The sequence below is a fragment of the Coptis chinensis genome, chromosome 7 (genome assembly GCF_015680905.1).
Source record: "Coptis chinensis isolate HL-2020 chromosome 7, ASM1568090v1, whole genome shotgun sequence".
NCBI classification, from domain to species: domain Eukaryota; kingdom Viridiplantae; phylum Streptophyta; class Magnoliopsida; order Ranunculales; family Ranunculaceae; genus Coptis; species Coptis chinensis.
The window spans coordinates 86,519,894-86,532,631 of NC_141462.1; the positions used below are offsets into that span (position 1 = coordinate 86,519,894).

Consider the following 12,738-nt stretch of genomic DNA (forward strand, 5'->3'; position numbering starts at 1 on the left):
TTATATGGACCAGCCCAAAATAACAATAGAACTGGCCCAGACAACTAATGAAACTGGCCCATAGAAACAAATGAAATGTTGGCCCAAACAAAAATATTAGAAACTTAGTTTCGGCCCAAAGAACTAAACTAACTAAGCCCAAGCACAAGAGAAACCGCGGGTGTCTTCTTCATTTCCGCAGCCTCCACCACCGCACTCCACGCTCACCGCCACCACCATCACCATCTCTCTCCCATCCCATTTCAACCCAGCGGTTGGACTCTCTACGAAAACCCCTAAAACCTTAATACCTACAACAATCGAGTTTGTTAACTTCCGAAAACACTCCCTAACCGATCTCAACCGCCATTAACAGCTATTACCCACTACCAAAAAAACGAGTTTACCCGACAGACGACATAAAGAATACCTGACGGATTCTATCTATAGGAAGTTCCCAACACATTTTGTTCGTCGGGTATAATCTGACAAACTGTTGGGTAATCTCCCTGGGCACCCGACGATCTTACTAGAGTTGTTAACGGTCTGCATATCTCTTCCCACTGCTAAACAGTTGCCGCGCTATTGAAAAAATCAAAATAAAAAAATTGAGATGTCGCGTTCTCGAAACCTAAAAACCAAAAGTCCAAAACACATCCCCACTCCCCACTCCCAAAAACAGATCGTCTCCTTGCTTACCCCCACCTCGTCTCTCTCTCTCTAAGATTTCAATGACGAACAACAATCTACCACGAAGAATCCGCAAGGTTTGTTTTCTTTAATTCTTTTCTTGATCCATCCTTCAATTTCTTTTTATCTAATCGTTTTTTTGTGATTGATCAAGAAAAGCAGCAGCTCATAAGTGAACCAGGTAAACTTTTTTTTTGTTAATGGTGATATGGGTATTGAAATAGTGAAAATGTTAGAGTTGGTATTTAATAAAAAAAAAGTGATCTTTTTTGAAATTTTGTAAAATATCTTTGTAAGCTAAGATTGACTATGTTGGTAGAGAGTCTGTTATACTTTGCGGAGAGACTGACTGAGCATTATAAGGGACCCAAACTACAGTCCAGCAAACTTACAAGTAGTTTGGAACCTCCACTTACAAAGGCCTCCTTGTGACTGGGAGCTGCTTGTCATTGCCGAACTCCTTAGTATGATCCATGGGGTAACATTTTCAAACGATGAAGACGAGTGGGTATGGAGATGGTCGCCAAATGGTTCTTTTAGCGTTAGCAGTTTCTATGATCATTTAGAAGCGGCCAGAAGGCAAGACATACATGATACAATTCAGCCATTCCCTTACACTTTAGTTTGGTCAATCCCAATACCTTCTAAAGTTAAATTCTTCTTTTGGTGTGCCTTACTCAACAAGATTCAAACTAGAGAGCAGCTCACCTCACGAGGTATGGATGTGTCAACTGAATGTCCTCTATGTGGTAACTTTGAGGAAACAACTTCTCACCTATTTCTCGTCTGCGACACGGCGGAATTTGTTTAGGCCAATCTAGTGGGCAGCATCTTTGATATCATTAAGGTGCTGTCAAACACATACTCTTTAGAAAACTTACTTCAACAGTGGCCTCAAGTGAGAGGGGGGACTTTGGGAAAAAGATTTGGTGAATTCTGCCGTACGCAACTACTTGGATCATATGGACTACTAAAAATGAGGTGGTCTTCAGGCATAAACAGGTTAGAAGGGATAGCATGTGCACTAATGTAAAGGCTTTGGCATGGTACTGGGTTAGCAGAGCGATCAGAAATCGGGAGTATCGGTTTAAAGACTTAATGGTACACTAGGATTCACTTTTTAGAGTGTCCTAATGACTTGTATGTTGTTGTCATGTTATGTATTGGTGTGAGCAACTTTCTCACCCAATTTGTAATTTTGCCTCCTGTGGCTTCATCAATAAAATTTAACTTATCAAAAAAAAAAAAAAAAAAAATATATCTCAACAAGAAACAAAATCACAACTTTGTTGTTGAAAAATGTAATTATTTTTGCTCAATAAAAACCAACACTCTCTAATCAAAGAAAACAATCCATAATCCATCTCCTCACCAACAAAAACCTTGAATAAAAATATATCATTTCGTCGCTCGTTTAATAGTTTAATGTTAAAATTTTAATTGAGATAATCTAATTAAAAAGTCGTCTCTATATAATAACTGAGAGATGAATCTCAGAACCGTGTTATTGCAATCAATAAATCATCTTGAAATACACACATTTGTCTTGAAATACAGACTCGACCTCGACATATGTGTGTTGTGTATTTTGGCACAGATCTAACGGTGCAATAATACGGTTACAAAGATTCATCTTTGTACCCGGTTATAGAGGAACCGGACTCTTAAAAAAACTACGAGGTTTGAATTTGAACTATTAACAAATACAATTATTGATGAGCTACAAAATGAGAAACTCAAAATCATTATCAAAGGTAAATTTTATTTTATTTTTTTATTTTTTGATTAATCTCTAGTACTACACTGCTGCTTGTAAAACCAGATGACAATGGAGGTGATGAACAACACTATTTAATGTAATTTTTCTTAAGTCGTAAAACGTGAATGAACGGTCATCTCATCTTTCAGAGTTTGAGATTGAGTAGCCTATACATTTGAGATAGAGAAAGGTCAAGAGAATGCGTGATGTCTAATTAATTACCTTAATTAAAAGCTCTAATAATTACCAATAAATCATGCTAACTTTTTTTTTTAATCTTGATTACACAACATTGAAGGCGTGAGAGCGAATCCTAACCCCACCCAACCCACTTACCCACCACAGGATGGAACCCAGCCGTTGAGTATAAAAACAACTTTGTTTTGAAGAAATGAGGTTTTGAAGACTGAACGGGAGGGAATATGAGGATAAAGTGAGTGAGTGAGTGAGTGAGTGGTTGCATAACTAATCAGTCCAAATAAAATAAACATTAGATGAGTTGTACGTTGCATTATTTGCACAGATTATCTGTATAGTTCTATACGTTGTGTAAAGACAACATACTAGCCACTGCACCCCATCTTTACTGAACACACATTATTATCAAAAGAATTTCGAGAGACTTATGCAGTTATGCACTTATGCCTACAGCCTCATTTTAATGGTTTGACCAGAAGTTGAGTACCCCAAAAAAATGTTGACGTCAATTTCTGTTAGTCTAGCCTCAATATTAAACTCAATTAAATTTCATTATTATTCCCCAGTATATCCGACTATCTTTTCCGTATCTCACTATCCTTCATACGTCTACTACACTCCAAGTAGACCCAACCTCTTTTCCTTGTTCTTGTCAAAACTCAAAAACCGCCCCATCCTCTTTCTTCCTCACCACACACCAACCATGTTCCCTCGTCAACTCCTCGTCTTCCTTCTCTTCCTCCATCTCCTCCTTCCTTCTCAATCCTTCCACCACAAAACCCACACAAAAATAAAAGGCCCCATCAAAACAATAGTTGTTATAGTCATGGAAAACCGTTCATTTGACCACGTACTCGGCTGGCTAAAACAAACCCGTCCGGAAATCGACGGGCTAACTGGGGCCGAGTCAAACCTAGTCAACTCATCTGACCCAAACTCACCCGAACATTACGTCACTAGTGACGCTATATTTATCGATTCGGACCCGGGCCACTCGTTCCAAGCAATACGTGAACAAATATTCGGGTCGGAAAATGTTTCGGGTGACCCGAAAATGAATGGGTTTGTTCAACAAGCTAGTAATATGGAAGCTGAAAATATGGTTAAAACCGTTATGAGTGGTTTTGAACCGGAAGTTTTACCCATATACACTGAGTTGGTAAACGAGTTTGGTGTGTTTGACAAGTGGTTTGCTTCGGTACCCGCTTCGACTCAGCCGAATCGGTTTTATGTTCATTCGGCTACTTCACATGGTGCAACTAGTAATGTTAGGAAAGATTTAATACATGGGTTTCCTCAAAAGACTATATTTGATTCATTAGACGAAAATGACCTTACTTTTGGTATTTATTATCAGAATATACCTGCCACTTTGTTTTACAAGAGTTTAAGGAAGTTGAAACATATAACTAAGTTTCATGATTATAGTTTGAAGTTTAAGTTGCATGCTAAGTGGGGTAAGTTACCGAATTACGTTGTGGTGGAACAGCGGTATTTTGATATTGAGTTGTTTCCTGCTAATGATGATCACCCGTCACATGATGTGGCACTGGGACAGAAGTTTGTAAAGGAGGTGTATGAGACGTTGAGAGCTAGTCCACAATGGAATGAGATGGCATTGTTGATTACTTATGATGAACATGGAGGGTTTTACGATCATGTGCCTACGCCTAATTCTGGGGTGCCTAATCCTGATGGTATTATTGGACCTGACCCTTTTTATTTCAGGTTTGATCGGTTGGGTGTGAGGGTGCCGACGATTTTGGTTTCGCCGTGGATTGAGAAGGGTACCGGTGAGTCTTTCGTGTTCTTGACCATGTATTTGAATTTGAATATCTTATTATATGGTTTATTTATAGTTATTTGCTTGAATGGAACTACATTGCATTGAAGGATAATTAGCTTATGGTTGATCTTGCGAAACTAGGAAAAAAATTGAATTCGATCACCATATCATAGTAAGAAAGTAGGTGTAACTTTCTTGCTTCCGGTTGGGTGGGAAATTTATGGTAGATAAAATGAAAAGAAGATATGAAGCTTGGTTTGAGATTCTGGAATTTTTCCACTCATTATCATCAGCTACACCTTGTTTTTGTTTTAAGTTCATCAACATGAATCCAATTTCTGAAATCAATTTGGATATAACTTCTCAAGGTATGTTCCTGGGTGGATTTTGTAGATCATTGTTTCACACTGCTATCATTTTCTCCTGCATTTACATAGTTGATATTCTTTTACATGCTCAAAGTTTCTGAGCCATTATCCTTGATATCCTCGTGGTTGGATTTTTATAACTCGGGACAGGCAAGATAGGAAAACAAATAAAATACTAGAGTAGCGACATATAGATGTAACCAATACTAGTATAACACACTAGACAACACCCATTAGGAATCCCATCTTAAGGTGATGATCCAAATTTTCGTTGCTCTCCACTTGTCCCATATCTTCGACCAAAGATGAACCAGCCTTCTAATCGAAGTATCGGATTAGGATTTATTCTCAAAATACCTTTATTCTCAAAATACCTCATGTTCTTATCCCGACATAGGCCTTCCGAGATAGCAAAGGGTTAATTGCCCACAATCTGCTCTCCTCGGGAGAGTGGACTCTCGAAATCCTTTCTTTACCGATAGGGGAAGTACTCAAACCATCCTAGACTAATGAACAAGATAGCAGACCTCTGAGGAATACTAACAATGTATGAGAGCATTATTTGCCGACCCCCCATCAAACACAATCGACAAACAAGTAACATATGATATTTACTTGCATATTCAATTCAATTATTGTTTAGAGAAGATCCTGCCGGGTGGGTCAGAATTAAACGCAAGTTCAATCGGGACAAACAAATATATCATGCTAGTATAGTAGGGTGCCACATCAATAGTTTGGCACTTTTAGCTTTAATGACTATTTAGCATGTCAAACTGTTCCATTGAGAGAGTTTTGAGCAGGTTTAGCTTAGGTGAACAAATGGCAGAAATCGCTGTCTGTTACCCCACAGTACAAACAATCAACAACCTATAATATAGAGACCCCATCACTTAAAAAAAATAAAAATAAAACCCAACCAATAGGAAAAAGTTCTAATCAAACCAACCAATATGAAAAAGACTCTAGCTAATATAGGATAGAATTTGGGGCTTTTCTTTTTGGGATTCTTATCTCAAAATAATTTGTTTTTTACATATATAATTTATTGAGAATCAATACTATATCTAGAAACCTCTCCATGTCTATCCCATCTCTTATTTTCTCAGTCTTTCTCTATAAAAACCTCTTTATATAAATAGTCCCTTTTACATTATCTCTTTTTCTAGATATCTCAATCCAAGAAAATATCTACTATTCTAGATATTTTTTTTAGCGTTTCATTGAATTTCCACATGTACCAGCTCAAGCTAGTTATAATAGGTTGAGTTGGTGCTTGTGGAGAGTCAAAAGAAAACTCTAAAAATAGTATCATCTAGAATAGGTACTTTCTAGAGTTCGTAGATATTTTCTTGAATGGTGACATCTAGAAAGAAAGAGAATGTATAGGGGGACTATTCATAGGTTTCAAGAGAGAGAGAGAATAAAAGAGGGGTATAGAGATTTCTAGAGATAGTGTTGATTCTTAATAAATTATATACGTAAAAAGAAATATTTTGAGATAAGAATCCCAAAGTTGAGAAAAACAAATTATATCATTTATTAGCTAAAGTTTTTGTTCTTATTGGTTGGTTTGATTAAAATACTTTCCTATTGTTATTGTTTTTTTTTTTTTTTTTTTTTTACCTTTCAATATTTTGAAGTGATGAAGGCTCTATATTATTTGTTGTTGATTGTTTGTACGGTGGGTAACATATAACACAATTTTTGCCGTCAATTCGCTTATGCTAAACCTGCTCAAAACTCCCATTGGAACGGTTTGACATGCTAAATATGCCTTGCAAGCTAAAGGTGCTAATTTACTGATGTGGCACCCTACTAACATGCTAAATTTGGCTGTCCCCATTGGACTTGCTCTTAGCTGAGTTTATCACATCAGCCAAATTTAGACCCTATCTAGCACCACCATTGAACTTGCTCTAAGCAAATCTTCCGTGATTTCTTTGTTACCAAGGGAAATGAAGTCTGGTGTGAACTTTTGTACAACGTTATTTAATGCTTACTAGCATCACCGATCAGTAAATAATGAATACTAGTAGTCTCATTATCTATGCTACCGAAGTGGTTTTAAATATCTATAGTTTTCTTCTCCCTTTTCGGAATGATCTAAAAGGTCCTTCTCTTCCCCAAATCTTGACTTCGTCTCTTGGTTTGCCTGAAGTTGGCATTAACATCTATCTTGATGTGTGTCTGATCGTGTAAAATGTCGTTTTGGGGGCAGGATTTATCTTTACCCTGATGTCAGACTAATGGTTTGAAATGTACTGAACTGGGTTCGTTAGAAACTAGAAGGACTGCTCCTTCTTTCATAAAGCACATCTCTGTTTATAATGTGTTGGATTGTTTATGTTAGCGCATATTTGGCTTTCCTTCTTTATTTTGGGTAGATAGTAGTACGGAAGGAACTCTTATCCCAGCGTTTGATAATTACATCGCAGTGGATGGTCCAATGCGTTACAGACTAGTCGAAGCTATAAATCTATAATACTGAATTACAATATTAACTGCTGAACAAATTTTGGGCTGTGTGAAATAAACAAGCCAATCAAATCTGAAATATGTTTCTGTGACAAGATTGTGATAACATCTGCATTGCTTTGTTTTTGCTGTTTGGATTCACCCTTCCAGTTATTCTCACACCCCACACGAGACAACTTTCTTCTTTATTCAGCAACAGGGATCTATGCTTATGGCTGTGATAGCCCAAAGGGGTGTGCAGGTAAGGCACCTAGGCCAAAGGGGCGAAGGTTACACTGGGAGTTTATTCCCACGTCAGTTAGGATTTGGCCAGACCTGTGTTTCGTAGGGATTGATGTACTTAGTACTGAGGCTTTTCAGGAAAACCCCAATGAGTACGGTTGGCGGTGGAGTGGGTTGGGTTGTCATATGGTAATATCAGAAACGAGAGGCTCATTCTGAAGGTTGGCATACAGTGAAACTCTTAAGTGGGTATGCTGGAAAAGCACCTAGCCTAAAGAGGCGATGTTGGGCTTGGAGTTTAGTCCTACATCGGTTGATTTGGATTTATAAGTGATATACCCCACTCTTATCATTGGGGGTTGGTTCGTTTCAAAGGCATGTTTAATATTAGATTGTAGTTCACTTGCTTTTGTGGTCTGTACTTCGTACCTGGTTGTTAGAGAGTCTGCAGTAGGTAAATGAACGACGACCTTTACTGAAGGGATAGTTCTTTGCAAAATTCGGGTCCAAATTGTTAGGACCCATCTCCCTTGATTGCCCCATCACGTTCAGTTCAGATTACGGGTATCTGTCAAAGGCGGTAGCGTGGCACCGAGGTGCAGTTTTCAGGGAAAATAGTGTCAGGTTGGTGTTGAAGGCGCTGCTGAGGCGGCCTAAGGCGCCACTTGGGGAACGTAGCATCTGGCCTTGCCTCTGATGGTGCTGTAGGATCATGGTGTGTCTATCCTGAGACAGTAAATGATGATTTTATGTGAGATCAATTACTTTTAGCTTCTTTAGTTGTTAGAAGTTTAGAGGGACTAGAGGGAGAGATGGAGACATTAAGTTGACTGGTGGACTGGTAGGGATGTAGTCTGGAGTTGGAATTGGGTTGGGGTGCAGTTAGTTTCTGTATCAGGGCTGACGCCGATGTGGTGGGGCGTTGGTCTTGAAAAATTAGTTACTGGCTAATTCTCCAATTGTTAATGGCTCTGTTGCAGGCCACTTTAAAGCTACTTGTGGGATCAGGCAGGGCGACCCTTTGTCCCCGTATATATTCATTCTTTGTGCCGAAGTTGTCTCTGAAGTTACATCATCTCTTGGACACTAAGCAGATCAAGGGACTACAATTTTCTGCACATAGTGATCCATTAGCTCACTTAATGTACGTAGATGATTTATTATTATTTGCAAAGGCTGACCTTGATGAAGTGCGTGTTTTGCAAACGGCTCTTCAGTCTTATTGCAACACTTCCGGTCAAAGATTAACATATCGAAATCTCAATTGATTCATAATAAATCTATGCCAAGGAGTTTTACCTCTTTACTACATGCTATACACGGGGTACCATGTACTACCAGGTTCCCAAACTATTTGGGTGTACCATCCATTCTAGGACGAGCTCCAAAGGATTCCTTCTCTCCACTCATTGAAAGATTTCGGAATCAACTCGCTAGTTGGAAATCTGCTCTCCTTTCAAAGGCAGATTTCGGAATCAACTACACTTATCAACTATGTTTTACCGGCTTTGCCCACTCATATAGTGACATGTGTGAGACTTCTAGTTAACATCATAGAGCTTTTAGACTGGTATAGGAAAGCTTTCTTTTGGGGGCATGAAATGGGGCAACATAAGATGTATTACTTTTCTTGGGATCTTGTATGCCAGCCTTTTCATCTTGGTGGTTTGGGGATTAAAGATTTAGAAGTTCAAAATGTTGCTTTGTTGGGGAAGCAGGTGTGGTCTTTATTACAACCAAATTCTTTGTGGGCGTCTCATATGAAGAAAAAATATTTCCCAAATGCAACATTTTTGCGAGCTAGATGTCCCAAATCTGCTTCGGCGGTATGGAACTCTATTTATAAATTAAGGCATCTTCTTGCTTTTGGATTAAGATGGCAAATAGGTGATGGTCTCTCAGTCCGAGCATGGATAGATTCATGGTACCTGATACTCCACTACCCTTACCTATGATATCACAACCAGAAGGATGTGCCCTAGACAGCGTTTCAGACTTTATTGATCCGGTTCATTGATGTTGGAATCATGATCATGTAGTGCAACATTGGTCACCACCATATGCAGAGAGAATACTCTCACTTCCTCTTCGGTTTCAAGCACATGAAAACTCACTGTTTTGGGCACCAAATAAGCACGGAAGGTATACTGTTAAAGTGCTTATTCAAAGGTAATGGACTATCTCCGACCCGGGTCAGCCATTAATTCGGCTGTGTATAGGAAAATTTAGGCTATTCAAGTCCCTCATAAAATCAGATTTTTTCTCTGGCAAGCTACTCATGGGGTCATTCCGACTTCTGATTTTCTGGCAACTAAATCTTTCATGGTTGATCCTCTATGCTATTTATGTGCACATGATGCTGAATCTCAGGTTCATTTATTCGATGAGTGTTCTTTCTCTTGGGCAGTTTGGTTTGGTCTAAACTTCGCACAACCCATCAATACAGCTCGAAAAGCAAGCCTTCTTGTCTGGCTCGAGGACATATTATCTTTCATAAGCAACTCAAAGGATAATAACTATCTTATCATCCTTTTCTCTGTTACAATGTGGCTGATTTGGCTAGAAAGAAGTAAGTATCCAGCCCACAACAGCTCCACCAAATCCGTTGTTTGGGATTAAAAGTGCTCGTTGCCTAGCTTGTGAATTGTTACAGTTGCACTCCAACAAGTTAGTTTCAGGGTCAACCAATACATCAACATCTATTCCTATTTATTGGAAATCACCATCTCTAGACTATTTGAAATTCAATGTTGATGGTTCTTCACTTGGGAATCCAGGCCCTGCAGGCGCTGCAGGAGTGCTTCGTAATGCTTTTGGTGGTTTTATTCTTGGCTTTACCACTCCAATTAAGCGTGCTTCCTCCTTACTGGCAGAAACTCTGGTTTTGAGAACAAGTTTACAAATAGCTATTCACATGGGTTTATCAAAGGTTCAGTTTGAAACTGATTCTATGGTTCTTTACAACTTCATTAAACACTCTTCTTCACTATTGCTTTGGGAGGTTAAAGCAATTGTGATGGATATTCAAGATATGTTCACATTGAATCCTTCTTTTGGTATTCATTGGACTTATCGTGAAGGCAATTATGTGGCGGATTGTTTTGCAAAACTGGGTTCAGATCAGGCTTCAAATCCAGACTGGTGGTTAAATCCAATGATTGTTTGAGAATTTCTGCCTGAATGTTTACTACAGCTGAATTTGGGTGTTACTTATGTTTGGTACACTAGACCTCCTCAGTGCATCAGTAGTCTACTTTTTAATGATGTAGTTTCTATTTGTACCTTTCGTAATATTATTAATTAAGTAATAAAAGTGCTAAGTTACCAAAAAAAAAACTGTTAAATGTAATCCTCTTTGATTATAGTAATATGTTATTTTCTATTCCTAAAAGAAGAAGAAGTTTAGATTAAATATGGCATCAGATCTGTAATTGAACTCTTTGCTTATCATGTAGCGTTAATACATGTTTTAACAACATGAAGAATTTGTAATAACCGATTTGCCTTGCTTTCAATGTTAGTGATACTTGTGCTACATCATGATGGTGCTGTAGAATGTAAATATCCTGCTAACTTTTGGTTCTGTCATTTGTTCCTTATTTTGTATTTTTGATTGGTAGAAGTAAGCATCTTATTGTAATTAATACTTAGCATCTAAATTAGGCCATGTAAGCTTACAAGAGGCACAACTAGCATAAATAAGGTGACCAGTGATCTTTAAGTACTATTAATTTGTATTACAGCTAAACTCTAAAATTTGAATTATCTGGATGAATGGAGACTGACTGTTAATTCTTTAATGCAGTGATCCATGAGCCTAATGGACCTACCCCTCATTCACAGTTTGAGCATTCTTCCATTCCTGCCACTGTTAAGAAGCTATTCAATCTCAACTCAAATTTCCTAACTAAGAGGGATGCTTGGGCTGGGACCTTCGAGGATCACTTTTACCTTCGTGACACTCCCCGTGATGATTGTCCAGGTACTTCAATCTCTTCATAGGATATTGATTATAGAGTCATGCACCATACATAGTCCACCTAAGGGATAGTAAAATAAAGTGATGGATGGACCCCATCATCAAAGCCATGCAGTCTTTTCCTTAAAGCATGGAGGAATTCTGCACTATTTGTTGAATGGGAAGATTGTGCCCCGACACCCGACTACTTTTAGGGAAGTCCTGTTTTCCCCGTACAGCAGTTGAGGTTGTCAGATACTTTTGAATTTTTTATTTAAAATAATGTCTAGCTCTTGACGTTTCTCTTGTTGTGTTGAGCAGAAACGCTCCCTGAGGTTGGAAGATCTCTTAGACTTCGGGGTCCACAGGAAGACCTCAGCCTGTCAGAGTTCCAGGTGGAAATGATTCAGCTTGCATCACAGCTCAATGGTGACCACGTCCTTAATGGCTATCCATACCTTGGAAAGAGCATGACAGTGGGTCAAGCCAACCGGTATGCAGAGGATGCAGTGGCAAGGTTCTTGGAAGCTGGAAGGATTGCTCTGAGGGCCGGAGCAAACGAGTCTGCTACTGTAATTATGAGGCCTGCCCTCACAAGCAGGATCAATGGAGGAAAACATGGTCAACATGTGCAACGTCAGTGACCGACACATTGACACAAGTTAGACATTATGTATATACTGTACTGTCTCTAAAGGTTCCTACTCGGGACAGAATGTAAATAAATTCACCCACTGTGGCTGTCAAGGCGGTAATCTAAAAATGGTTCTGTATGCCTTCATCTCAGTAGTTTTAGCCCAAAAGACCTCCGCCGGAGGAAAAAGAAAGTGGTACGTGTGAACATCTGTACCCACAGCTGCCGTGGTATCTGTCTGAGCAGAGATGTTGTACTCTAAAAAAAAATTGAACTTGTGGATAATGAAGTCAAGTAAATATTACATTATTGGTTCAATAAATTATTGGTATTTCAAGTATTAGACGACTGTTAAGGCTCTGTTTTGCTATAAGAGATATTGTATTACTTAACTATGATTAGGTGATACAAGTTATGAGATGAACTATTTGTGCGTCTGCCTCTTATCCTGTCACATGTTTTATTTTGCTACTGTTTGGTTGACATTCACACTTATATACTCCTTTTTTATACCATACCAAAAAAAAATAAAAAAACAACTCAAACAAAATTTGTAAATAAAAACTTAAAAACAAATAAAAGATAAAAAATTTTAATTAAATATGGAAAAAGATGAAATACATAAGATTTATGGTTCTATAATTTCTATTATTAAAATTACGTTTT

At 38.4% G+C, this 12,738-nt stretch overlaps 1 protein-coding gene across 1 annotated transcript; it reads left to right on the top strand.

The window, feature by feature from the left end:
- Positions 1-3,199: 3,199 nt before the first annotated feature.
- NPC1 (non-specific phospholipase C1) lies at positions 3,200-12,412 on the top strand. Its single transcript, XM_086569965.1, has 3 exons — positions 3,200-4,419; positions 11,286-11,462; positions 11,760-12,412. The coding sequence occupies exons 1-3, from the start codon at positions 3,330-3,332 to the stop codon at positions 12,080-12,082; spliced, it is 1,590 nt and encodes a 529-aa protein (XP_086426091.1). The 5' UTR covers positions 3,200-3,329; the 3' UTR covers positions 12,083-12,412.
- The last annotated feature ends 326 nt before the right edge of the window (positions 12,413-12,738 follow it).